Raw genomic sequence first — 27,217 nt, 5'->3', positions numbered from 1 at the left:
CTCTTTTGCCCCGCTCTCCCCCAAGGACATCACAGAATAAAGAGAGCTGAACCAACTTATCTCGGGGTAAGAGCCTCTTTTGGAAATCTTTGCCATCTCCTGTTATTCCTCCCCTCACAGCCTCTGATCTCTGAGCTAGCCTGATTATTCGGGGGGCCGTGTGAGGGGGGGAACCACACACATCCAAATACTGAATGGAGTTCCTTATGGTAAGAGATCTGTCTGGAGCCAGCAGGGAGCCCCAGGGCCCTGGACTGAGCCTCTCCGAGAGCAAGAAACAGGGATGAGGCATGAGACATGCAGATCTTCCAACTCTCTGGGCATCCAGCTTGGGTTTCTCTCCAACATTACACTGTCTGGTAGGAAGGTGATAGCCAGAAGAATTGTGTTGTGCATGGCTATCAGGAATGCACAGCCTCCAGTGAAATGCATTGGACACCTGGAAGGAGCTGGCCCTGTCCTCTATCCACTGTGTGGAGTTCTAGCCTTGGCCAGGAACCATCTCTGGCCACAAACCCTTATTTTTCTGTGTCATTTTGGATGTTAATACATCTAATTGAAGCAAACATTAATGCTCTGCATCCCAGCAGTGTGATCATCAGCTGCCTTGCAGGCAGATGGGTTTGAAATCAGTGGTCCCGTGCTCCAGACCTTTTGTGTTATTTCTGTGGGATCGTGCAGTGCTGACAAGAGGGACTGGGACATGGACACCTCAGTGCAGGGCTTGTACAGGCATCAGTCTTCCCCACTCTCCCGAAGTCACCCATCAAAGCCGGCACCAAATCACTTGGTATTGCAGAGAAGTGTGTGCTGCAATCGGATCATGGATTCCAGTCCAGGGCCTCTCAGTGTCTCAGGATTCCACTGTGGCCTAAGTAGAGAGAGCTGTTGCATGGCCTTTGGAAGGCACCGTGGCAGTGCCTGGTTTGTGTGCAGATGTGCAGGTAAGAACAAAGGACTCTGCTCCAGAGGGCGGAGGGCCCTTACCATGAGAGTTAACCCTTAGTGTTACGCAGTGGGGGAAGAGATGGGTGTCATGCACAGCCAAAATCGCATCAACACTGCATCAAAAGAGGTGGGGGAATGGGGGGATTCTGCCTCTCTCTCCCACTCAGGTGAGACCCCACCTGCAGAACTGCCCCAGCCCTGGTCTCCAGCACAAGCAGTATGTGGAGCTGTTGGAACAAGCGCAAAGGAGGCCATGGAGGTGCTCTGAAGGGTAGAGCCCCTCTACTCTGGAGCCAGGCTGGGAGAGCTGCAGGTGCTCACCTGGAGAGGAGAAGGCTCCAGGGAGAGCTCAGAGCCCCCTCCAGGGCCTGGAGGGGCTCCAGGAGAGCTGGAGAGGGACTGGGGACAAGGCATGGAGGGACAGGACACAGGGAATGGCTCCCACTGCCAGAGGGCAGGGCTGGATGGGATATTGGGAAGGAATTCCTGGCTGTGAGAGTGGACAGGTCCTGGCACAGGGTGCCCAGAGAAGCTGCCTCCTCTTGAAATGAACAGGGTTCACACCTTTATTAATAGTCAGCTCTTTATTAAAAAATCAGCTCAGCAGAGGCCTCGACAAGGAGCTCGCCCCTGCTGTTGTAGCTTCTGCGGTAGCCGAAGGGTGAGAAGGCGTGCAGAGTCTGTCCCTGGAGTCTCCGTGGCAGTCTCCGTTTACTGTGAGAAAACAATTTTACAATTGAAAACAATTTCACTCAATACTGTGAGAAAACAATTTTAGGACTGAAGAAACTATTAAACCCAGTCACACACAAATCTTGTCCTTTTTGGTTGAGTTCTGTTTGTTTTGTAAGCCCCACTTCAATTCCACTTCTCCCAATTCCAGCACCGAAACCCAGTGGAGTGCTTGAAAGCAGCCACTAGTGTAAACTTGCACCCTCTTCCCTGTCATCCTCTCTGTTGTGTCCCCCACCCACTGCCCTTGGCATGACCATCATCCAATATCTCTGTGGAAACCTCACATCTCTTTTCTTATGATAATCCCAATACAATCACCCAACAAACGCATGCTCATGTCCCGGTAGGGGCTGGAGAACTTTTACCTTCATTGTTTCTCTGCTCATCCATCTTTGTCAAGCCCAGGGACATGCAGGACTCCCTGTGCTCTCCCAGCTCACCCATGGCCTGGTGAGAGTGTTATGAACAAAACAGCCTGGCTGGGACACTTGGCTCGAACTAAGTACTGACATTGAAATGTTAATTAGCTAATTGTTCCTGGGAATCACCTACCTCCCCCCACCCTCACTACCATTCTAGGACTGGGATGCAAAATAATCCAGTGGAATCATGGGAGGGGGTTTTGGGGGATGAAAAACACCCCTAAATGGAAAAGATGGGCACAGTGGAGGGGGCTGGATGGGTGTGCTCGTTGGGGAAAAGGGAACCCTATCCCTAGTCTGTGTTTGACCTGTCACCATAACCTGCAGAGGACCAGACTGGACTGGGGTGTGGGAAGCAGGAGCAAAGCACACAAACACTTCCTGGTGTTACCAGGAGGGAAGGAGAGGGACAGCTGCTGCTGGATTTCAGCAGCAGGCTCTGCACATCCCCCCACCCTTTGGCTACCAGTGTGCCAGGAGACTTCAGGGACAGACTCTGCACGCCTGCTCACCCTTCGGTTACGGGAGAAGCTATAACAGCAGGGGTGAGCTCCTTGTTGAGCCCCCTGCCGAGCTGACTTTTTAATAAAGAGCTGACTATTAATAAGGCATAGACCCTGTTCATTTCAGATGGTTTATCATCTCTAGTAAAGGTGTGCTGTTTGATCCATTACGTTTCTCCTTTCAGAGAGAGGACTCCAAGTGCCAATTTGTTAAAGGTCTTGGGAGCCTCCTAACAGGGTATGGCAGCAGGGACGAGGGAGGGGCTGGGGAAAGCCTCCAGAGAGTGTTCTGGTGACTGGGCCTGTGCAGATATTAGAATGTGGCTCCTTTTACACAACCACTGTGCAGGAAGCCTGAGTGGTTACTGCCTAATCCTGCAGGATCTTTTGAGGAGAGGCCCTCAGGAAAGGAATTCCAGCCTTGAGAGCAGTTTATACCAAGAGGAATAGCGAGGGGAGTTTGTTGCAAAGTGCCTGTGACCCTCCCAGCACATCAGTGCAGTGGAGTGCCCCTTGCCCTGTTCAGCTGAAGTGCCCCTGCAGCCACCATGGAAGAGGGCAAGCTGCTGCCTGCTTTGCCAGGAGCACATGGTTTATTTCAGGAAGAGGGCGGTGCCTAAGTGTGTCCACAGCCTGTTTAGTGGGAGTGTGAGGTGGCTGGGGGAGCAAAGGGAGCTGCTCTTTCATGGAGGCTTCAGTGCTGTGCCAGTTTTATTGCCTGAGCCTTGGGCTCACTGAGGGAGGGGACGGATCCGCTCCCACCCCCACAGCACCTTTGGCCACCGTTTCAAAAACGCTCCTTCCTGGGGTCACTGTGGTGCTGGTGGTGGCCTTGGGAAGTTTGGGTGCTCTGCCCTGGATTCACAGCCGGTGGCTCACTGCAGATGAGGTGGAAAAAGAAGATTCACTTGCTCCAGAGACAAATACTGACCAAGATAAAATAAATCTTCCCTCTGAAAGTACAGAAAACATTGTGTTCTTTGAAACAAGTCCAATATGTTTGATTGAGTGCTTCTTTCTGAAAAAGTTCAGTATGTGTTGGCGCCAAAACCTCAAAGAGATTAATAAAATGAGCCCAGCTCCTTTTAAACCCAAAACTAGAGCTGGCCCAGCTGTACCCTTATCAGAAACAGGAGTTTAAGCTGGGCTACTGAAAAATATCAGTGGGGATGGCAGCTTATTTTATTCTTCCTTTGCCCAGGGACGTTTTGAAAAGCCCAAAGTTCTGAAGTGTTGCACACCATTGGGACAGAAATTGAGTCCAGATTTAGAGAATACCCTGTCAGAGCTATTTTGGCTTTATCTTTTAAAAACAATTTTAATAGATGTCACGGAATTCACTGAAGCCAAATAAATTGGCTCCAGGGCTCAGGTGGAGCTTGAGCCAAAATTTCCTGGGTTTAAATTCTGCAATTAGTTGTTTTTTGTTTGTTTGCTTTTGTTTGGTTTTTGGTGGTTTTTTTTTTTTTCTGTGTGGTTTTTTTTTTCTTTAACTGGAATAATGTATTTTCATATTTTACCAATCTATAAAAAGCTTTCCTATTGCTAAATTTTACCGTCACATTTTGTGCATATGTGTGTGCATGCTTATAAATAGCCTATTAAATCATGGGCCAATTAAGATTTTTTACTATTTTTGTACAAAATTGAGAGAGATGCACAACATTACAAATAGAAAGCAAGACCATGGCTTTTAATCTGGGTTTAGATTCTTTTTTATAAGACAAATTCAGTCTCAAAAATTTTAAGGGACCAGCCACATAACAGAGGAAAAGAATTGCAGAGATTCAGGTCTCTGTTTCACATTAAAAAAATTAAAAATCCCCTAGCAGGCAAAACTGAATGAGGGAGCTGCAATCCCATTGCAGGATTATGGAACTGTACAATTCCCTGGGGCTGCCCCAGCAATGGCCCTGAGCACATGGAGCCGATAATCCCAGCAGCAGCTTCTCCAAGAATAAGAATGTAAATATTATGCAAAGACACAAAAAGTCTACTCATTGCTTGACTGGTACCTTTACTCCAAACAATGAAAAATCCCAACCAGCTGTTGGGAATTGTTTCCCTTGGTGTTTTCATTAGAACTTGTAACCCACTGTTCTCCCACTGATATTTAGAGAAGGAAGAATAATAGTACCAAGAGGATGCACTCTCTATTCCTCCTGGGCTGCTTACATGGGAAAATGTCTATTTTCATTTTTTTGGAGTATAAAAATGCCTGAAAGGTGGCAGACTTCTCTACTTCTTTGGTGGGGGGGAGGGGGGGGGTGTCAGAACAAGTGGGACTAAAAAGTCAATATGAGATCAGTTCAGTTTACCCCGCTTTTTAATGGAAATAAGGCTGAGGAGATCACTCTTAGGCACACATGGGGTAATTTCCTCCATAAAACTGTCAACAAATTAAAATTAAATTTAACGGAGGGCGAGCATCTTGTCTCAGAAGCACAGTTTCTACAAATGTCAAGAAAACAGGCAGCTGAAGAAAAATACCCTATCAATTGCCAGGGAGGGAAGTGCCACAACACAAATGCCGCCTCTGTTTATGCACCAGGTGATCCAAATGGTAGAAAAATGTTATTAAGGAGAAAATGGGAAAGGTTTATTCCTGATTTTTGGGTTTTGCTCTGCCAGCCACATGCCAGAGACTTACATCTAGCTTAGCTTAGCAGTTTGGGGTTTCCCCACTGGAATCTGGGGGTAATAATCTGTCCTAACTTTAAAATTGAGAGAATCAGAGGAGCTGCTCATAATTTGCCTGGTCCAGGCAGCACCAAATGTTGCTCTACAACATTAGAGAGCAAGATTTTCTGTAGGGAAGGATGTGAATAATCACACCACTTTCTTTAAGTGCTCTAAGTTTGGAGGCAATAAACCCTCGGCTGATCTGAATGCACAGAAAACTTTTCTAGAGGTGGAGCAGAATAAGTTTCTGCTCTTTTTTTCCTACTGCTGTCCAAGCAAGCGAAGGACAAGCAGCTCCTACCACAGAATTCAACCTTCACCATCAGAAAGCCAGTTTCTTGCATTGTTAGCGAGAGAGACATGAAGATATTCTGAAAGGCCATCACATTTTCCTGGAATATATAATAATTTCACTGTGATAACCTTGGGAAAAACCATGTTAGTCTCTGAGTGCACATCTGAACAGTTGCAGCCATCTTCAGTAAACTAAAAAGCAATGAGTAAAGCCTGTAACTTTGTTAATGAACTGAAGATACAACCACAGGCAGAGGCTTGACAGAAATCAAGGGAAAGCACTGCCTGCAGCCCAAGTGACTCCAACACACCCTGCCTGTTCTCCCCTGGTCTTTGTCACTCCACCCATCACCCTCGGTTAATCCGCTGGGACGCAGCTTGTCATTTTATCTTAGCAAAACCTAACCAGTGCAGTTACATTAGAAACACCAAAATCATTTGACACTACAAGTAGCCATAAAAAGACACTGCTATTTCACTGTGCAAAGCAAGGTGTGAAATGGAACGAGCTATGGCAAGGCGAGATGGGTGAATGCTACTTCATATCCCTTGGAAATAAACTGCAAAGCTCAGCAGAATCAGTCTTCACAGCAGCAAAGCATTTGCATAATAATGGACACTATCACTTTATTAGTTCAGTGTAGAGTTGTGTTTTTTATGTTTTATTGCATTTGCATTATGTATAAGTTTGTTCCATGTACCCCCGGTCCTATAACGATTCCCCCCGGGTCTTCTCGTCTCTCCCCGCGGGTCTGTTGTCCCCAAGAAATGCCAAGTCACTGTGTTTACCCCCAAATGCCTGTCTGTCACTCGGTATCCATTCCCCCCACCTGGAATCTTACACCCGGGATGCTGAGCGATAGGCAGATGACCTGGGACCCTCCACCTGTCCGTCCTTCATTGGATGTACCCCCGTACCCCACTACCCTCAAACCCCCCGTGGCGTTACCCCATTGGCTGCCCCAGTTTCCCCCTGTCCTGTACTTAATCCGCATGCGCAGTGCGCCCGCCGCCTTCTCCTGGCCGGCTCCAGCGCGCCGCTCCGCCCTGCCCGCTAGTGCGGCTCAGACGAACACCGGTGCGGCTCGCCTGGCTCCCTTCGGATTTTTGTTTTCCCCGTTGGATTGCAATAAAACGGAATTCGCCCCCCGGAGAAAGACTCTCTTCATTAAACCATCGTGGGGTTCGCTGATTGCTCTTCAAACCCACACAGCTCCGCCCAAAGCCCGCGAGGGTTCAGCGGGAGGCGTTGGAGATCTGCCCGCTCCCCTTCTCCCCAGAGCTAGCCAGGGCAAGGGGAAGCAGAGGGGAGAAGAGAGCACCCCGGCAGTTGAGCAGCACTAAATCAAAGGAGGAAAGGTCAAAGAATATGTTTGCAGCTTATTGTTCCTGGCTAATGGAAATACACATATCCTTTACTAAAAGTCTGAATGTTTACCAGTTGCAATGTCAGCCTTGGCCCAAGATGAAAACACAGTATTTTTATGAAAACCTCTGCTCTTTCAGTGAACTTTGGTGACAGCAGTACACAGGTAACTAGCACCCTACACTACAGATTCGCAAGTCATTAGCAAATGACTCAAAAAAAATCTGTCCTTGTAAACAAGAATTAGTGTCAGCAGTCTTACAGCTTCAAATACTGCAAGATAAAGCCCAGAGTGTTTGTTAGAAATTTTTCAGCCTGAAGGCAAACACCCATTCACACAAACCAGGCACTGGCATGGACTCTATTGCAAGGAAACAAAACCAGGTCAGTGAGACAAGGTACGCAACATTTTCCCTGTGCAAGATTAGCACCTACTACTCCACAATACTTACATTTATTAACCTTCAACTTGCTTCCGTCTACTGGGATCGGATCTTTGTAATTCCAGTAATATTCACAAGACCAGAAATACTCCGAGGAGTTTGTTCTGTTAGCCATGTCAGTGGTGCCTTTTAAGCCAGCTCAGAACTCTGACCCACTACTTTGCTTCACAGCACTGCAGCGCCCTCAGAAAGAGAATTGCACAACTGGTGCCTGTGCCAATCACTCTGGGGTCCCGCAACCCAAGGACTGCCTTGGGACTGAAAACATCTCATGGCAATGAGTGTTAATGTATGGCAGAGATGTAGGAGCAGCCCTGAAAATGCAATCCTCACTTCTTGCCGGACACTTACGTTACTCCCAGTCTGATGTCGGGAAAGCCGGAGCCCCGGCAGTGTCGGGCGATGTGTTGGACCGGAATGGGGGGACCCGCAGAGCGGGTCCGGCCCTGTCTGGGGACCCCAGCGAGGGTGGGGGGCGCCGGGCTCCGGCCCTCTAGGCTTTATTCTCGGCGCCCCGAGTCCCGTGGCTGCGGGGAAAGAAGGAGAGCAGGGAATGGGGAACGAGAACAGGGGAGCAGAGCGGCAGACGAGGGGAAGGGGACAAGGACAGGGGGCAGGTGGGGAGAGGTCAGGGTGTGCAGGGCAGGGTGGAGGAAAGAAGGATCGAAGGCAGATTTGGGGAAGGAGGAGGAAGGTGTGGAGGGTGGAAGGTATCATGGAAAGGCAGCAGGAGGAACCGGGGAGGGGAGGGGAGACGAGCAGGGAGAGGGGGCACGGGGAAGCCGGCTGGGGAGAGAAGGAAGAGGGACAGGATGGAGGGATAGGGTAGGGTTGGGGTGAGTAGGGGAATAGAGAGGGAGAATAGGGAAGGGGGTGTAGGGGTGGACCGCCCGGGAGGGCTAAAGGGGAGAGGGGGGTGGGGAGGTTTGTGAGGGGGGGAAGGAAGGGAGGGTGAATAAGAGAGGTATGGAGAAAAAGAAGCACAAAAGAAAAGCAACAGAGAGAAAAAGAGATACAGGACCCATCCGGCCGCAGACTCCCGCACCGAGCGCCAAAGAACAAATGGCTCTGCCCGGTCCTCCCCGCGGCTTAAATCCCCCACGGCCCCGCCCCGTGCAGCCGCGCAGGGGCCCGCACACCTGTGCCTACCTGTGCACACCTGTGCACACACCTGTGCACACACCTATGCACACACCTGTGCACACACTTGTGCACACACCTGTGCTCGCACCTGTGCACACACCTGTGAGCACACCTGTGCTCGCACCTGTGCACACACCTGTGAGCACACCTGTGCGCACACCTGTGCACACCTGTGAGCACACCTGTGCACACACCTGTGCACACACCTGTGCACACACCTGTGCACACACCTGTGCTCACACCTGTGCACACCTGTGAGCACACCGGTGCACACACCGGTGCACACACCGGTGCACACACCTGTGCGCACACCTGTGCGCACACCTGTGCACACACCTGTGCACACCTGTGAGCACACCTGTGAGCACACCTGTGCTCGCACCTGTGCACACACCTGTGCACACACCTGTGCACACACTTGTGCACGCACCTGTGCTCGCACCTGTGCACACACCTGTGCACACACCTGTGAGCACACCTGTGAGCATACCTGTGCACACACCTGTGCACACACCTGTGCACACACCTGTGCTCGCACCTGTGCACACACCTGTGCACACACCTATGCACACACCTGTGCTCACACCTGTGCACACACCTATGCACACACCTATGCACACACCTATGCACACACCTGTGCTCACACCTGTGCTCACACCTGTGCTTGCACCTGTGCACACACCTGTGCTGGCCCCGCCCCCTCCCCCCCCCCGCCCGTAAATGGCGGCGGATCCGCGCCCGCCCCGCGCTCTGCGGGGACGCTCGGCCCGGGCTGCGGTGGGACCGGCGCTCGGGCCGCCGGAGCAGAGATCCGGATCGGGGGCTGCTCCCGGCGCTGCACGGCGTCCGAGGCGCTTAGGCGGGACCGGGATCTGGGCCTGGGGATTTGGGTCCCGGTCCTGCCGGTGCCTGCTGTGGGAGCCGGGCAGAGCCGCTTCTTCCTCGGCGGGCGGGTGTGGGTGGCAGGGCCGGAGGTGCGAGGCGGGATCGGGGCTGAGGTCGGTCGCGGCATCGCGCTGGGTAGGAAGAGCCGCTCTGGGACGGGCGCTGCCGCTCCGGCTGCGGCCGGCCCGGGGCTCGGGTCCCGCAGGGGATCGGGTCCCGTTCTCGCTGTGGCCGCGGGGAGCCGGGGCTGTGCCGGTGCCGGGACCCCATCGGCACCACCGCTCCCGCAGCGCCGCCTCCGGCCCCGCGGGAGGACACGGAGCCGCCCCGCAGCCCCCGCAGGATGCCGAGCCCCCCCGCCCCGGTAGCCCCGTGGCCACCGCGCTCCCCTGCGAGCAGCAGCGCCTGCCTCCCCCTCCCCGTGTCCGCATCCCTCGGGACCCCCGCCGAACGGGCGGGGTTGCAGCGCTGGGGCTGCTGCTCCCGCTCCGACTGTGCCCGGTGCGGGGCTGGAGGAGCCCGGAGCCCCCGCAGGGCAGAGACCACCTCCTGTCCTTGGCTCTGCAGGGCAGGAGCTGCCGTGCCCTGCCCGTGGCACGCAGTGTGCCAAACGCACGTCCCGGCACGGGCACTGGAGCACCAGACAGCGCGGGCACAGACACGGCTAAAGGGCTGCCTGTGGCTCCTCAGCCAGGGACTGCTCTGAACAGGCATGCAGGGATGCTTCAGCCCGGACAGACACCACCGACAGCCCAGAAGGACCCCAAGGAACGGCTGGCATTACCTGGGAATGGAGGCACGGCCGTTTGCAGAGGGGCTCTGACAGCAATTCCTGTTTCTGACCTCCCTGAGCTCCCACACAGCTGCCAGGTATGTACCAGCCACCCCACATCTCTTCCCTCTTTTCCAGCCTGAGGCCATCGTCCACCAGCAGCATTTAAGCCAAGGCAATCTTCCCTCACAGATACTAAATCCCAAGCAATAGGCCTCAGAGATGCCTTAAAATCAGAGGTTCGAGTGGGATGACATTTGGAAATTTTCAGGGAGCCAGCTGGAAGTGCAGAAGCAATGGAAAACTTTCACAGGTGGGTCCCACTGGAGGTGTGCTGAAGGCAGGGATGTGCATCTCTTTCCTGAGGGAAAAGGACATGCTGAGGCCACTGCTGAGGCTCTGAAAGGAGCTGAGCTTCTGCAGGAGAGATGTACTGCCTCAGCACAGGCCGGGAGCACATCCAGCCACCGCCTTGTCCCGCTTTAAAATATCAGCTGGAGCTTGAGCCCCGGGGGGTGAAATCAGCTGAATTCCAGGGAACTCTGTCAAGTGACCCCAGAGACATCCCTGGGGCTGGGGGATGAGGGTTTTAAATAGCAAGTTCTATAGAATAGAGACCTGTCCTTGTCCCACTGAGCTTCCCTGGACCTCTGCTGGTTCCTGACACAGCTGGTGTTAAAGTGGCAGCTCTGCATGGGAATTTCCACTCTCCACGAGGCACTGCCAGGTTATTCCAGCAGGAATTCAGCAGGGAATTTGGGGCTGTGGGTATAATTCATCTGACCTCGCAAAGCTGATACTGAACCTCAAATCTGGGCACCACACAGAGAACAATCTTTGTGCTAAAGCCCCTGGACTGGGAAATGTCAGCAGCCAAATGTATGGAATGATCTAAATCCCAGCAGCCAGCATCCTCCAGAGGGACAATCCAAGTGCCAGGGTGGGAGCCCATGTCCTTCCCCTGCTGCTGGTGGGACAAATTCCCCTCGGCACAGTTGGCTGGGCGGGAGCTGAGAGCAGGAGGGGCAGGAGCGCAGATGGGAGATGAGGCGACTGGAATGTCACCTGGATCAGCTGAACACGTTCTGTCCCTGCAAGAGCCAGGAGCCAAAGCAGATCCCTCCTGGCCGGGATGGATGGGAGATGAGGCTGCTGGAATGTCACCTGAATCAGCTGAACACATTCTTTCTCTACAGAAGCCAGGAGCCAAAGCAGATCCCTCCTGCTTTGGTGGGCAGCTGCTGGATCTGCTCTGGGGGAAAACTCCCTGCCCCTGCCAGGAGCGCTGACTCTGCTTTTCCTCCAGCTCCTGAGCAGTGCCAGGGCCACCGTGAGGGAGTTCAAACCCAAAAAAATCCCACAGCCCACGGAGTGAATGATCCCAGCAGAGAAACGCAGCATTGTAAATAAAAAACTTAAGAGCTCTGTTAAAAAGCCTATGACAACACTGTAATGGGATTCCCAGGAACCTTCTGGTTTGCTCTTGGAATGCTCTTGGTTCTGTTTTTATGTATTTTTAGTCCCTCAACGGACAGCTTGTAGAATTTATTCTGGGATTTAGAGGTTGAGCAGGGTTGGCTCTGGATTGACCTTCACCTCTGGTGCCACTTTGTCCAAACACAACTTGGCCAGGCCGGGTGAACTCACAACCTCAGCTTTCCCCTCCAAAATATCCCTTACTTATTTCCCTGCAGACAAACTCAGATTTTGCCCCAGACTGTCACTCCTCACCTCCCCTTGCCCACACAGTGTCCATTCTCTTCCCCACAGTGCCCTGGTGACACCAGGGAGGTCCCTTTGCCTTTCTCCTGCTCCTTTCCAGCCCGAGGCCGCTGTGGGGCACAAGAGGGGAAAGGATCCAGAAAACCTTTCTGCAATTAATCAACAATTATTTCCAATTCACCAGTGGGAAGAATATGAACTCACGAGGCCTGACAGGTTCCTGCAGTGACAGGTTCCTCAGCGCCTGTCTGCCGAGCTAAGTACAGCATCTGAAAGGAAAAAACCACAGGAGAAAAATGTGATTTATTTTGCTTCAAAGTTATTTCAAGTTCTTAAAGCCCAACCAACTTTTGCTGTTGATTTTGGTTGGGTGAAACATGAGCACTGGGGAGAGATCATGCCATTGATGCCAATGTGCGTGATGATTTCTGGGGGCAGAAAAAGTAGATTAAGCTCACCTTATGTCAAGCAGTTATTAAAAAATATTTATAACTGAAACTTACAAATAAAAGAAACATAACACCCTTTAATTACCATAATGTTTCTTCCATTATTTTAACTAATTCTCAGTGTATTTTATAAGACTTAAAATAACACCTCCTCCCTAACCGACTCATTAGACAAATTAGACATTAGTGATATTAGACTCATTAGACAAAAAGCCCTAATGCCAATCTCACTCTTACACATCTAACAAGAGACCCCCCCATAACCAAACACAAAATCAAAATAACCTACCAAAAGTAGTCCTTACTAACATTAAAAATACAACTCAACCATATCCAAAAAAACCCTGAAATTTATTTCCTCCCAACACTCTTCAAATTCTAAATCAAAAACTCTTGAAAAAATAACAAAAACCATAAAAACATACTTCAAATGTAGAAAAGCCTAACCATACAAATAAATATTTGTCAAAGCCCACAAAAAATATAAACCAATCTAATCAATATCCTACATTAAAAAAAGCACTATACAAATTAGTACAATTTTATATGTAATATAACTAAAACTCTTTTACTAAGAAACATCTCCCAATAAAAAAAAGATATAAGTAATAATCATAGCTCAACAATCCAAAATTTCTCCAAAACCAAAAGACTTAAAAAACTTTAAATATTTATAAATAATAACCTCCAATAAGTTAAGTATTAATAAAATCAAACAAAATTAAATTTCAATACATTTAAGTCTAAATATTCTTACATTTCATTTTATCACTTTAATATTCTATTAAAATTAAGTTTATTTTTCCTTACTATCAAAATTCATTCCGTCTAAATTTAAATGTTATTTAATATAACTTCTCCTAAATTTTATTAAAAATAATTTATCTAAACTATAAAGTATATGGTTAATATTCTTAAAAAAAAAAACAACTCCAATTAAAAAACTAAAATAAAACACTAACAAACACCTATTCAGAAGTAAAAAAATACAGTTTAATATATCTTAAATTTCATCAAAAAATCTGTTCTCCATCACAATCTCTACTATTTTTATCTTTTATAAATAACACCAAAAATAATAATTACTATCAATATCATACTATTTTACAATTTTTACTCTATTTCCTTAATATATTGTTCTGGTTTGAAAGCACAACCAGTGAGAGAATCCAAGTCAGAAATACAGTTTATTGGGAAAAGGGAAGAAGACAAAAATGCATGCAATGATACAAAAGGAAGACCACTGACAAAGTCAGAATACAACCTGACACCCCTTTGGCTAGCGTGCTGGTAGCAGTCTAAATTGGAGTGGCTGCAGTCCTCTTGGAATGGCAGATGTGGTTGCCCTGTTTTCTCAGAAACCTGTGGAGAGGCTGCCTCTCTGTCTAGAAATCCCCGGATTTATCCAGGTGTGAATGTCTAGCTCCTCCCCTGGGTGGAGCAGCTCACAATGGGCTGATGTTATTGAGTCAGGAGGTGTGTCCTTGATCACCTGTTAAATGGAACTGGCTCCTGGAGAGTGTTATCTGAGTCACGTGGCAAGACACTGATGAGCCTATGAGCAGGAGATAAGGAAAACTGCCCAGAGGCAACTGCTACTCGGATGGTAATAGGAAACATCTTGGTCTTCAATCTTGGACATATATAAATATTTTCTTCAAAGTTATCCTAATTACTTCAAACACTTACTACTAATATAATAATTATATAATGCAAATATATTCATTTTTATAATAAACATTATTTATAAAATATTAGTATAATATTTACAATCAACTTTCATATACTTTATCATCTCTTTATATAATGATCTAAAAAAACCATAAAATTTCTAAATCCTACTTTTTTTATTCTCTATTTATACATCACTTAAACTAGGTTAACTCTCTAACTAATCTCTACACTAACTCTAATTTAACCTAATGTTATCTCACAATTTTAATTATTTTTCAAAATTAAAAAAAAAAGAAAAATTAAACTTCATTAAAAACCTCCTCCAAACTGTTAATCTTATCACTTTCCTCAGTTATTATTACAAAAACACTTAAATAAAAATCCAACTACAACATTAATTTCTTTTTTTAAGTTTCACAGTAAGTAACCAATCTCTCACACATTTCCTTCACCTTCACACTCTCAATATCCAAATCCAAATTCACAGTCCTGTCTAAAACCACTTTCAATTCTTTAAAAAAAATTTTACTATATTAAAAACATCTCTATTCCAAAAAAACTTCTAAAAAATCCAATTATTAAATAATGTAAATAATCTTTAATCCTAAAACTTTTACTTTACTTTACTATCTTAGCTACTAATTTAAAAAATATTATATGAAAATATATTCAGTAACATCCACCAATTAAAATTTAAACTATAACCAAACCCTAACTCCACCTAAATAATTAACAACAAACCCACATACTTTCTACATAAAAAATAAAATTCAAATAATTTTGATGTAATAATTCAACTTTATCAATATAACAAATAAACTTATTTTTAAAATAAACTTTAAAAATCATTATCCAAACATAATTATCCAACCTTCCGCTAATGAAACGTTTATCAACTGTTATAAACTCTAAAATAATGTACATTATTTTAATACTTACTAATTATATAATTTCAGATATGTTACTAATTATAGCTATTATCTAAATAATTCCTAATTATTATCAATTTCTTCTTTACTACATACATTTTTACTTTTATATTTCTTCATACTTATAACTAAAAAAATATAATAACTTATTCATTATCTTGCAAATCTCTATGCAATTTTATAAAACAAAACTTAACAAAACTTTATTTCTCATATCAAAACATAAAGTTTACTTATATCTCAACAAGTACAAAACCACAAGTCAATTTCAATAAGAAATATAAAATAATATCACACAAAAAACACACTCACCACTCCACAAATAAAAAAAAAAATGTAAATACAAACATAAATTACACAATGTAAATACAAATGTAAATTCCACAAATGTAAATTACACAGGAATTCCAACTTTTACACCCACAAAAAAATATAAACTTTAAATTTCTTTATAAATATAAAAATCTTACTATTTAATAACTTTAAAATTATAAAATTCCATCAAATATTATACTTCTACTCTATTTACTTTATTTAACTTTAATTATATCTCTTTACCAATTAACCAACCTAAAACAGTAACTTTAAGTAACTTTAACTAAAGTTTCAAGTTTAAATATGTTGTATTTATCTGTCATTACTCAAAAAAATCCATTCTTTACTTACTTAATATACCAGTAAAAAGCATTACAAATAATCCATATAATTAAAACCCCTTATATTATTAACTCTTAATATAAAAATAACTACCAATTTAAAACAAAAAAATCATTTATCCATCAATAGTAATCAAAATATAAAAGTAATTTTAAGCCTTGAAACTTTAAAAAAAATCGTAGCATCACTTTTTATACCACCTATTACTTCAACAACACTAAAACAATTAAATAATTTAAAATATTATCTAAATAAACAATCTAATACTACATCCCTTACATTAAATGACTTTTTAACAAATATCAAAAATATTAAACATGCAGTTTTACAAAACACAATCAATTTTCTTTTATTAACACACATACATAAATATAAAAATTTTAATGCAATGTATACATTTATCTAGTCACTCAAAATCTATTTATAAAAATGTACAACTGTAAGAAATAGCAAAAATAAGAATAAATAATAAAACTTAATTGACAATTTATTTAATAAATAAAATGTAACAACATAATTAAAAATCTTATGACAGAATTATACATTTTAATTATTATAATAATACTACTACTAATGATAACACCTTATTTATCTTAATATATGTAACAAATGCTTAACAAATCCATTAATAAAAATTGGTTTTAATACAGAAAGAGGGGAGAAGTGGGAATCGGAAAACCAGAAACTCCCACAGTCACTGAAAGATTTGATCTGCCTCCTTGGGAGAAGCTGGGATTGATGTACAAATACAAGACACGGATATTAAGCAGAAAAAGAATAAAATAACTTCTGTTTTTGTGGCTGTAATTAAGAGTATGCCCTGAGTGAGTGAGAGAGAAACTGTGTGGGTACGATGGTGAAGGGTTTGTAGTGTAGGGGCGCGGTTGTGTGGGGTAAACTGAGAGTTTACACGTTCTCAAGGATTCAACAAACTCTGGAAAGTGATTTGCTCTCCCTCTTCACCAAAAAGGAAAATCTTATTAACATATAGACTCTGAATAGAAGAAAAGACTGATTGCTGAAATCTTGGCCTCAGGCGGAATTTTCCCTATAAAAACCGCTTGTGCCAGGACAGAAGTGTGTGGGCATGGAGGAAAACCTCTGCTGAGGCTGACTCCTTGTTGCACACCCAGGGCCGACCCCGGGCTCGGCTCTGTTCTTTCCTTGTGGCTGGCTAGATAGAATTTGATTGCAAAATAAATATTTTATTTTTTATATTAATTTGGCTGGACAAATTTTAATTTATAACAACCAACTGCCGACGCTTCTCTCCCCGATGCCCTTCCTCAGCCCCGGCTAGCTCTTCAGGGGAGAGGTGCGGGCAGGTTTCTAGCGCTTCCCGCTGGACCCTCGCGGGCTTTGGGAAGCGCTATTGGAGTTCCAGAGAGCAGCCAGCGACCCCACGGCGAATTACGAGGAGAGTCTTTCTCTGTGGGCGAATTCCGTTTATTGTAATCCAACGGGGAATACAATAACTCGAAGGGGACCAGGCGTGCCGCGCTGGGGTTTGCCGGAAAGGCGCGGGCAGGGTGGAGTGCGCTGGAGCCCACCAGAAGAAAGCATGAAACAAACCGCGCAAATGAACTAAATACGGAATCGGGGAAAACCAAACAGCCAATGGGGTAAAACTGCGGAGGGGTTCGAGGGTGGTGTGATACGGGGGTACATCCAATGAAGGATAGACAGGGGAAGGGTCCCAGGTCCTTTACCAATCACCCGGTGTCCCGGATGGAAGATTCTAGGTGGATGGGAAGGGACACAGAGTGACGGACAGGCATCTGGGGTAAACAGGGGGATGACTTAGCACTTTTGGGGATAACGGACACACGGGGGAAAGGCGGGAAAACCCGGGGAGAAACCATTATAGAACCGGGGGTACATGGAACAAACCTATACATAACACAAATGTAATAAAACATAAAAAACACAACTCCACAACCAACATCACACAGGCCTTGTTTGCAGAATTCCTGATCCAAACCCTCACCTTTCCTGCCCAGCACTGAGGGAAATCTGACACAGTATTAGTAAAGTAACCTTTGCTGAGAGCAGCCATCACCCCAGTCCTCCAGCCTTGGCAAGACTTTGCAGTGAATGGACCCAACTTCTAACCCCGAAACTAAATTTCAGTCATCTTTTGTTAGAAAGATACTGGAGAGTAAATCATACAACAGATTTAAAACCTTGCACAAGGAATAACAGGCCCAGACAAAAAAACCAAACCACCCCCATCTCTGTTCCACCCCATTTCTCTCAGTTTTGGGAGAAATATTGACATACTTTGTAAATACTCCCCTTCCCTGCTACACTGTCCTTCACTGCTCATCCCGGGAGAGGATTTACTCTGGTTTTTGTGCCAACAGCACCTCTGCAGCCCAAATCCCACTCCTCACAGACACAAACTGAGCAGACCTCAGGCAGTGTTCCCAGCAGCGGATGCAATTCCGAGTTCCCTGGATTGCTCATGCAGGCACTCACAACAATCTCACCTCAGCCCAGACTCTGTCCTCAGAGGGAAGCGCAGCCCGACGGAACACAGCTCTGGCACCACATTCCCCCTTGTTCCTGCTGGCCTGGAAAGCCACAGATAAACCCAGTCTCTCCAACCCTGCACCCCTGAACCCCAGGAGAGCTGGAGCTGTACCCAGATCCCGGCACCCTGCACGGCTGCGCTGACACCAGCACAGGCTGATCACTGCCCAGCACCATTCCTCATTTTCCTCCCACTGCTCCCAAATCCTCCCAGCCCTCCCCTGCAGTTCCTGCCCCAGCCCCAGCAGAGGCTGTCACCCAGCCCTGCAGCAGCTGGCAGAGCTGGGAATGCACCGAGAGCTCGGCTCCCCAGGCTCCCGAGACCCAGACCAGTCCTTGGGTACACAAACAATGCCCAGCCTGCCCCTCTGGGCACAGCCAAACACCACAACCCCATCATCCCCAAGGAACTCTGGCATTTGCCTTTTCCCTGCTGCCCTTTTCCAGCACACAGGGGTAGGGCTGGGCTATCAGAAATGGCATTCCCTAGGCAGTTAATCCCAGCAGAGAGGAAAAGAGGAACCCTGCATTCCTCTGACTTACCCCACAGCGTGGGCAGGACCAGGAGCCCTCCAGCGCAGACCTGTTGCCCTGATTTTTAAAAGTGTTAAGTTTCGTTTATAGTTCTTTTGAAAGTTTTAAAGTTCCCATAAAACTTCTTTAGCTTTCTGATAATGTTTACATATTTGAGTGTCAAGAGTTCCCACTCAATTTCATGTATAAATAGAATAGTTTACATATTTCTCTGTGAGTGAAGAGAAATGATTGATCTTTGGACCAGTGTGGTTGGAGAGGTGGTAATTCCATCCTCCAATCCATGGTCACCTTTAGAATTCTATAAATACCAGATATTCAAATAAAACTTTCTCTTTTTTCTCTTTTGAACTTACCAAGCTTCTGTGTACTCATTTCATGTCCAATAGTAACACAGAGCCCTGGTGCTGAAGACTCTTGGCTTTGGCTGCTTAAACACCGAAGCTTCTGGCAAAGATGGGAGGAGTTTAACGATTTTTCCTGTCCTGAAAGAGAGGAGGAAAAGAACATTAAGTCCACTGTGGAAGTCAAAGGATCCTGGCTTTCACACTTCTGCTGTGATTGTTCGCTATGGGGTTTTATCCATGAGAGGTGACACCAATTCAAATATAAAAGTGCCCCTTCGCAGCATTTTTATTCCTAACTATTTCAAACATTAAAAGGAAGCTAATTTTTCTTATTGCAATCTTAGCCTAATTTTAACAGAACCATTTTTATTCCAGGCCCCACCTGTCATTCAATCCTTTACCACTGGACTTTATACAAAGAAAGGGACACCTGAGTTGCTGTGCCATAAGAAATCCCAAATAGAAACCTGTCCAAAACCTCACAGAGAAAAGTTTCAAGGCACTCCAGAGCACAGACATCTGCTCATGCCTTGTCAGGCCACACCAGTTCTGTCACATCCACCTGAGCTGCACAGGCGAGGCAAAGGCTGCCCTTCCTCCTAGGGAACACTGTCTGAGACCACAGACAGCCATCCTGGGTGAAATGAATGAAATTAAACTGTTTTCTGGCAGAAAATGAGTGTCTATAATCAGGACTTCTGGACAAATTTAGTAACACCACTTTCATGTGATAAATACAGGCCATGCCCATCCTTCCAGCCCAGGTGAAAACAGGAAGAAGAACTACAGGAAAAGGAGGAAGACAGAGTCCCTTATTTGGATATATTATAGAATGCCCCTGGTTCAGCTGTTTTCCTTTGCTCCTAAGCTTTGGCTTCACCCCCTCTCCAGAGGAGCAGGGAAGTCCTCCAGGGTGAGGGGGAGTCTGGTCCCACACCAGGGATGTGTCTAGTAAAGGAGGGGAGCTGTTTAGAGTAACTGACCAGTGTTTTTGTTACACACAAAAATCAAACCAAACAAACATTGTACTGGACTACACTGAGCTGCAACACAAAGTGTTCACAGCAGGCAGAGGCCAGAGGAGCACACAGGACCCAGAAGTACCATTTTACTTGGTTCTTCTGCTCACATGCATTTTAATTCTGCTTTGCTTCACAGCTGCTATTCTGCCAAGGCCATTTCCATTTTCAGAAGACTGTGTCATGTGTAGCCAAGGCTGGAAATCCTCACTTAGGATTTCCATGTCACACCTGGATTTGCCAGGAAGCCCGTGCACACACGTATGCCCCTTTCTGTGATATGTCAGCCAGAAGTTGCCGTGTCTTGTCCCCACTTCGCAAGAGCAGATCTCTCGCCAGCCCCGGCTAGCTCCACGGGGCGACAGGGCATGGGAGGCACTCTGTGCTGAGACCAGCAGGGTTTTAAAGAGTGCCTTCGTGGGTCCAAGGACACTGCCGATCCCACCGGCAAGGACGGAGGCGACACTCTTCTGGGGATAGGTCCAAGATTTATTGGGACTCCAAAGAGAGCTCCGGGGTCCAAGCACTCTCGAACAGATCCCACAGAAGAGAGTGAGCCCTGAGCCTTGAACAGGCCTTGATATAGGGAGGGTGGGAAACCCAATCAGCCAGTGGGAGAAGATGTGGGAGTGGCCCTGCGAGGGAAGGACAACTGGGGTATCCACTTAGGAGGGAGGAGGGGAGGGCCCCAGGCCATTGTCCAGTCACCCGGGAGGGGTCAGGGGCATGAGTCAGGGTTTTTGGGATTGATGGGACACACAGGTACTGACGGGAAAACCTGGGATGAACCAAGAGCACAAGGGCGGGTACAGAGGGATAAACCATTTTGAACATACATACAGTGGAACCTAAAAACACAACTCCACAAGAAGTCATGCAACCCAGCAACTTGCTTCTCACTGCACCACTTAGAAATACATTAAAAAGACAGAAAAAAAAACCCCAACCAAACAACAACCCACAAAAGAGAGAGCTTAGTGCAGCACCATCTTAATGTTCTGCTCAGTGGTGGAGAGAAAGAAGGAGGAAAGCTGTTCTTCCAGCACTCACAGTTCTGGACCAAGAAACAGCCAATATTGCCCTCACCTGCAGCTTCCCTCCTTGCTTCAGCCGTACCCTGACTTCTGAGGCACCAGAGGCACCACACAACCCAAAACTGCCAGCACCCACACCCACCACTAGTATGGACATCTTCATGTTCCACTTTTGGCAAACAAACCCCAGGATGTTTCTGCTTTCCTGACAGACTTGGCAAATTTCATTGACACTTACCAAGGCAACAGACACCCTCTATGGTTCCAGGGCCAGATCCCCTTTGGCACAAAAACCCGAGAGAAGACTCCAGCAGCAAATTGAAATCCCGGACAGGCAATGAAGGCCTGTTTCTGGCAGGCTCCTTTTGGCTTTCAGGGCACAGGAAAGGCTTTTAGACCTTTTGCATCCACGTGAAAAGCCCATACTGAGCACTTGGTTTTAAAGATGTTGCACTTAATGTTACAGACACAGAATTGCTCTGGGATTTGGCATTTCCTGCACCCACACAAACAACATTAAAAGAATTAAGTGCAGAGTCCTGAAGTTCAATTATTCCAATTCTGTTTTGGTAGGGCCACTTGACCTACCAAAACCCACAGCAATATTTAAAAAATGAAAAGCAACTTCCCCCCCATCCACACACTTTCAGTTTTCCAGTTTAGGGGTTCTCTTAAGAGCAGGTTAAAGAACAGAAGAAAAAAAGCCCAAGACCTACCATCACCTAGTGTACCAACCACCTGTTTTCCATGGATTTTCCTTACAGCTGATGTATTTTCTAAGAAAATAAATTTGTACGTGTAAAAACCTGTCCAGTAGGCAGATGTTTCTGAGCCCACACCTCGCAGGTAAAAGATCAGAGGAGGAGTGGCACAGAGGGATACAAAAGTGCCCAAGAGAGGTCCAAGCTGATGTATTTGGGCAGGATTATTTGAACCCAAAGTGCTCTGCAGCTGCCCCAAGCCCGGAGCTCACAGAAACAAAATGAGCTCCCCCTCCTGCCTCATTTTCTGCCCTCTCTGCTCAAGGGAGAATCACACCATGCAAATGATGGCAGAGAAATGGTGAGACCTGTCCAGTGCCCCCAGGAGGGCTGGCACCAGGGCTCATTCCCTCCTCTGGCTGATGGAACTTAAACCCAGCTGTTCTGGGATTTAAGAAGCAAAGCCCAGTTTTGCCACTTGCTGTTCCACTCCCTTCCACATCTGCACAGCAGGAATATTGCTGTGTTCTGCATCACACCCAAGAGCAGCAGCCCTGGGAGTGCTGCTGGAACCCAGACACCTTCCCCTTCTCAGACACCAACCTGACTAGTCAGCCCCACACTCCTCCAAGGTCAGAAAAAACACAAACCACTAAAAAATGGGTATTTTATACCAAATAGGACCCATTTCAGAGGTCAAACATGTCACACTGTATTCCTGGGCATTCTCAAGGCTTTTTGACACAAAAGTAGAACTTTCCACATGAAGGACCATGAATTTACCTTGTAACAATATCCTCCGTAAAACTTCCCAGGGAACAGCCCAGGCAAAATGAACAGGGCTTATGACTTTATTAGTGTTCAGCTCTTTATTAAAAAGATCGGCTGGGCAGGGGGCTCGACACGGAGCTCGCCCCCGCTGTTGTAGCTTTTTCCAGGTAGCCGAAGGGGGAGAGGGCTGCAGAGTCTGTCCCTGGAGACTTCGTGGCACACGGGTAGCCGAAGGGTGAAGAGGTGTGCAGTCTGTAGCTGAAGTCCGGATCAGCAGACTGTCCTCTCTCCTTTCCTCCTGGTAACACCAGGAAGAGCTGCCTCTCTGTTCCTGCTTCCCACAGCCCAGTCCAGTCCTCTGGAGGCTATGGTGACAGGTCAAACATCGACTAGGGATGTGGTTCCCGTCCAGCCCCCTCCGCTGTGCCCAGCCCTCCATTTAGGGGTGTTTTCATCCCCAAAACCCCCTCCCATGATTCCACAGGTTCCTCTATTTGCATCCAGTCCTTGAATGGCAGTGTGGGTGCGGGGTGGAGGTGATCCCCAGGTGGATTAGAGAAAACAAACAGAGCAATTAGCTAATTAACATTTCAATATCAGTACTTAGCTCAAGCTAGCAGTGTCCCAGTATTGCCATGGGAACCAGGAAGACTCTTTTGTTCATTACACCAGGCATTTGTAACACCCTCGGGAACACATTCCACATAAAGCATCTTCTCCTGCCACGTTCCAGCCCAGCTTTCCTCCAAGATTCCCATGTCAGCACAACTCTTATCTGTAACTTAGGGGTGGGTCTATGGCCACAGCAGCCCCGGGAAGAAAAACACAGCATTTGGTGGAGCCAAGGAATGGAGGAGCTGCCCTGTCCCAGCTCTGCCTCCTCTGCCAGGAGCAGGGGAGGTGCAGCTCTCAACCATAAGATCACTTCAGTTCAACCTTACAATAATCACCAGGCAACACAAACTATTAACCCCAAAGTCCAGTGCATCATCTGTGTGCTGTCTCAGGAAGTTCAGTTGGTCTTTGTGGGACAAAACCTGTTTTGGGCCCAAGAGCTGACTCTAATCCCTGCTAGCTGAACTATCCAGCTGTAGGATGTTCAAAATAAACATTGGATCCTGAAGGGCAGTTTGTAACCCTCTGTAAAACCCCAGGGGAGAGCCAGGCTCCAAAGACAGCCACTGGTGCCTCCAGCAGCTGCTGCTGGAAACGCTGGCTGGACTGGTACAGATGGGATTGAACTTTCACACAGCTCTGTCCCGTGGGACCGAGGGTGCCAGACCAGAGAGACTGATGGAAATATGACAAAAGCATGATTTAAATGGACACAAATGGGACTGAAAGCCCTACCCTGGAATGTGGGAAATGGATTTGTAGAAAAGTCTCAAAGCTTGACAGAAGGCTCACATAGTGTGTATCTGCATGCAAATGTAAGAAATGCTGACTTAAAAATGCTATGGAATACGACAGTGAGAGAGAGAAATCTTCCTCACACAAAGCACCAATTTATCCTATTATGGCCTTTTCTGACCCAGAAATAAGGCAACTGAGAAGTGTTTTAAAAACTTTTATTCCATTTTCAGTCTCACGTGAAGGGTGAGACAACACAGATGCTATAATTCATGCCATCACAATCAGAAGCCAACTATTTCCTAATTACAATACACTGTAAGCATTTCTTGGCCTATCAGCTTTTGCTACACCATGCTGTAAATGTCTTAAAACCAATCATCTAAAATTACCCCTCATGAATCTTATTACAATGCATCTTTCATAGTTCTATTTCTCTAAAACATCTAGTCTTATTTACAAAGTCATCCTTTAAAACTTATTTCTAGCTCCATTTCTCTCTCAACATCTGTCCTATTCCATGGCATTTTTAAGTCAGCATTTCTTATATCAAAATTTCCATGCAGATAGATACTTTGTAAACCTTCTGTCAAACTCTGAAAATTTTCTGCAAGTCCATTTCCCACAGCAGAACTGCTGCCTGCCCAGCACAGGAGCTGTGTAAGTGCTGTTGCAGGGCACAATGTCTGAAGGAACACTGGAGCTGTGACATTACAGCCAGCAAAAACAATTACTAAGTAGAAAGAGATCCTCACCTGCTCCAAGAACTGAACCTCTGTGGCTCATCCTCACAGAGTGACCCTGCTCCAGAGGAATCTCCATGCAGTCCCTGAGACCTGGGGTCAGACGCTGCCCTACCAGCACAAGAACAAAGGGTAATGAAGCTTTTTGGACACATTCTGTCCCCAGAGTGGTTTGACAAAATATCCATCAATGTGGATCTTTAATAAAGGCAGCTTGTATCTATGCTTGCAACAGACTTTCATATATTATTTCCTCAAATTCTCTGTTTTAATGTATTTTGATATTACAAGTATGTAAACAAGATTTAACATGAGCTCTGCACCCTGCCATGCTCCAAGCCCTAAGGAAGAGCTGGATATCCTCACACTTGCCCAAGCTGAGGCAGCTCTAAGTAGGGAGGGAGCTGCTGCAGCATTTAAAGCACTTAAAAATCACACCTGCCTTGAGGGTGTCCAGACCTGGGAGAAAGCCCTTCCCACCACCCTGTTGGATTTCCCTCCCTGCCACTGGCTTTGCTTCCAGCTTGGGAAGGTTGATCTTGGGGCCATTTCAGCATCACAAAGAGCTTTTCCAACCTGAGGGGTTCCATGGGAGTCCAGTGACTGACCCAGCTGTGCACCCAGCCATGCAGATTATCCTGCCATGAGCCAGAGCACTCCAGGGCATCCTTGGAACAGCTCTCCTGTGGAGAGCAGGAAAAAGACACAGCTGCAGCACTGATCCTGCTCCCTGCTTTCCCAGAGGGGCATGAACACCATTTCTTCCTGATCCTGAGAGCTCCAAGGGAAATCACTGTTAGGGTGGCACTGAAGCTGCCACTTTTCTGGCACCTTTGCCCTAGAACCACAGCCCAGCAGGTTTCTGTGAGAGCAGGGATTATTGGTGCAGTTCAGAAGCTGCACATCCCTAAAACATTCCCTTAACATGAAGCTTCCCATGTGCATTTTGTAGTACAGTTTGTAATTTAGGCGTATTTCTAGAGAGTTTAAATCAGAATGAGGTGACTTGGTGCCAGCACAGTATTAGCTATGGGACACCAGGAGACTCACCAGACAACATTCTCTGAAGATCCTCCATTCTCAGCACTCCAGCTACAGTATTCGCACTTCTTACAGACTTCGAGTTCTGTTTCCAGGACTCTCATCAGGAAACTGGCGGCCGCTTCCAGATGCAAATCCGCAGGGCACCACTGATCCCAGCCACTGCCCCTCCTCCATCCTTTACCCCTTTTATAGCCACGGCCACACCCAGGACACAAAAGGAGGCTCCCAGGTGCCTCCTGAGACCCAACTCATTCCAGGTGCATCAGGGAGCAAATAGAAATAAGCTTGTCCCTGTTGAGGTAATGAATTATCTTTTTCTCCATTTCCCCTTCTGTCTCCTGTTCCCTAAGGCAAAACACCTAGATCAGGTCGGGGTCAGGGGGAAAATGCCAAGTCCACAACCAAACCAAACTTGTTTTTCCATCGTTTCCATCAGGACTGTTCAGGTTTTCCCACTGACCCTCGGCCGTAGCCACAGGAGCAGCTTCTCTGGGCAACCCACGGGGGTGGGCACAGGGACACCCATCCCGCTGCTTCCCGGGAAACAGAGCTCAGCCCATCCCACAAAACGTTGTCACCGCAGCTGGGAACGCAGCGCGAGCTTCATTCCATGAAACACGATCCCAGAGAGCCTCAAGTCCCGGGACAAACTCGTCCCACGAAGCAGCTGGGTCCCACACAGCAGTGCTAAAGCACACACGTCCCCCTGTGGATCCCCCCGGCCGAGGTGACCCCATCCGGCCGCTCACCTGCAGCACCATCCGCTCGCTCCCGGCCTCGCTGCCCGAGCCAAGGGGATTTTCCCCGCTCCTGGCGCAGCTGCCGCTGGCACGGCAGGAGCAGGGCGGCCGAAGAGAGCGACCCCCGCGTTCTGTGCTGCTGGCCGCGCTCCGGCGGACGCGGGGGTGGACAGGGGCGGAACTGCAGCCCGCGGTGTCGCAGCTGTTCCGGGGCCCGGCAGGCGGGTACCGCCCGCAGCTCCCGCGGTGCCGCCTTTCCCTGTGGCAGCGGCTGACCTCGGTCATTCCTGGTGCTTCCTGGGAGTAAAAGCCGCCTCGGGAATTTGCTTCTGATAAAAGCGATCAGTTTTCTGATGGGAGCCCTTGAAATAGAGCTGAGTATCTGTGACACATGAGGATGCTACAGATGGAGTGATAGCAGAGGAAGTCTTGTTCCTGACAGTTACCCATGGGAAGAAAGCAATTCCCAGCCATCTTATGCTTGAGAAACAGGGAAAGGGAATTCTGTGTCCTCTCCTGCTTAGGATGTATATTTTTACTATCCTAAAAAGGGGCCATTCGAGGCTTTAGATAGATATGCGTAGGTCGAGGATCTGCTGCCTTGGCAGGGCAGAAGGTGGAGCTGCTGTTTGTGATTGTGACAGACCTGAATAATTAGAGATCAGTGGAAAGTTGTTCAGTGCACCAGAAATGATGGAGAATGTCAGCTTGACTGGTGTCACATGTAGAGCTGGGACAATGACCCTGAACACCCCAAAAAGGTAAAGAAACCCTGAGC

The 27,217-nt window shown here is 47.1% G+C and overlaps 2 protein-coding genes across 11 annotated transcripts; one reads left to right on the top strand and one right to left on the bottom strand.

Moving 5' to 3' along the window:
- Window positions 1-1,513: 1,513 nt before the first annotated feature.
- Window positions 1,514-27,125, bottom strand: LOC116807788 (uncharacterized). Of its 8 annotated transcripts, XM_032746616.3 has the most exons (7): window positions 26,449-27,125; window positions 25,706-25,781; window positions 24,668-24,766; window positions 19,047-19,175; window positions 18,700-18,747; window positions 18,114-18,197; window positions 13,533-17,163 (listed from the first exon to the last, which is right to left on the bottom strand). In XM_032746616.3, exons 1-6 carry the CDS (start codon window positions 26,722-26,724, stop codon window positions 18,133-18,135), a joined length of 693 nt encoding a protein of 230 aa, XP_032602507.3. In that variant the 5' UTR covers window positions 26,725-27,125; the 3' UTR covers window positions 13,533-17,163; window positions 18,114-18,132. The 8 variants fall into 8 exon arrangements, with proteins under 8 accessions (XP_032602518.1, XP_072780653.1, XP_072780658.1 ...); XM_032746627.3 differs by lacking the exons at window positions 13,533-17,163; window positions 18,114-18,197; window positions 18,700-18,747 and adding exons at window positions 1,514-1,662; window positions 12,120-12,184; XM_072924552.1 differs by lacking the exons at window positions 13,533-17,163; window positions 18,114-18,197; window positions 18,700-18,747 and adding an exon at window positions 1,514-1,662.
- LOC115496044 (uncharacterized) lies at window positions 9,209-12,454 on the top strand. Of its 3 annotated transcripts, XR_012054094.1 has the most exons (3): window positions 9,212-10,291; window positions 10,386-10,506; window positions 11,390-12,454. XR_012054094.1 is itself a non-coding variant. In XM_030278234.4 (2 exons), the coding sequence occupies exons 1-2, from the start codon at window positions 9,257-9,259 to the stop codon at window positions 10,404-10,406; spliced, it is 1,056 nt and encodes a 351-aa protein (XP_030134094.3). In that variant the 5' UTR covers window positions 9,212-9,256; the 3' UTR covers window positions 10,407-12,454. The 3 variants fall into 3 exon arrangements, 1 of the variants encoding a protein (XP_030134094.3); XR_012054093.1 differs by having other exon boundaries at window positions 9,209-10,506; XM_030278234.4 differs by having other exon boundaries at window positions 10,386-12,454.
- Window positions 27,126-27,217: the final 92 nt, after the last annotated feature.

This window comes from Taeniopygia guttata, chromosome 1 (assembly GCF_048771995.1).
Source record: "Taeniopygia guttata chromosome 1, bTaeGut7.mat, whole genome shotgun sequence".
Lineage (NCBI taxonomy): Eukaryota > Metazoa > Chordata > Aves > Passeriformes > Estrildidae > Taeniopygia > Taeniopygia guttata.
This window is presented reverse-complemented; position numbering and strand designations above follow the sequence as displayed.

Excerpts from the sequence above, each read along its gene's own strand:
- LOC115496044 (XM_030278234.4), top strand. The coding sequence starts at position 9,257 with ATGGCGGCGGATCCGCGCCCGCCCCGCGCTCTGCGGGGACGCTCGGCC. Across the intron at positions 10,292-10,385 it reads AGCTCCCACACAGCTGCCAG|ATACTAAATCCCAAGCAATA; the intron begins GTATGTACCAGC and ends CTTCCCTCACAG.
- LOC116807788 (XM_072924544.1), bottom strand. The coding sequence starts at position 26,724 with ATGACCGAGGTCAGCCGCTGCCACAGGGAAAGGCGGCACCGCGGGAGC. Across the intron at positions 25,339-26,448 it reads GCGAGCGGATGGTGCTGCAG|GAGAGCTGTTCCAAGGATGC; the intron begins GTGAGCGGCCGG and ends TGCTCTCCACAG. Across the intron at positions 22,928-24,667 it reads AGGTTCAGTTCTTGGAGCAG|CCTCCAGAGGACTGGACTGG; the intron begins GTGAGGATCTCT and ends CTGTCACCATAG.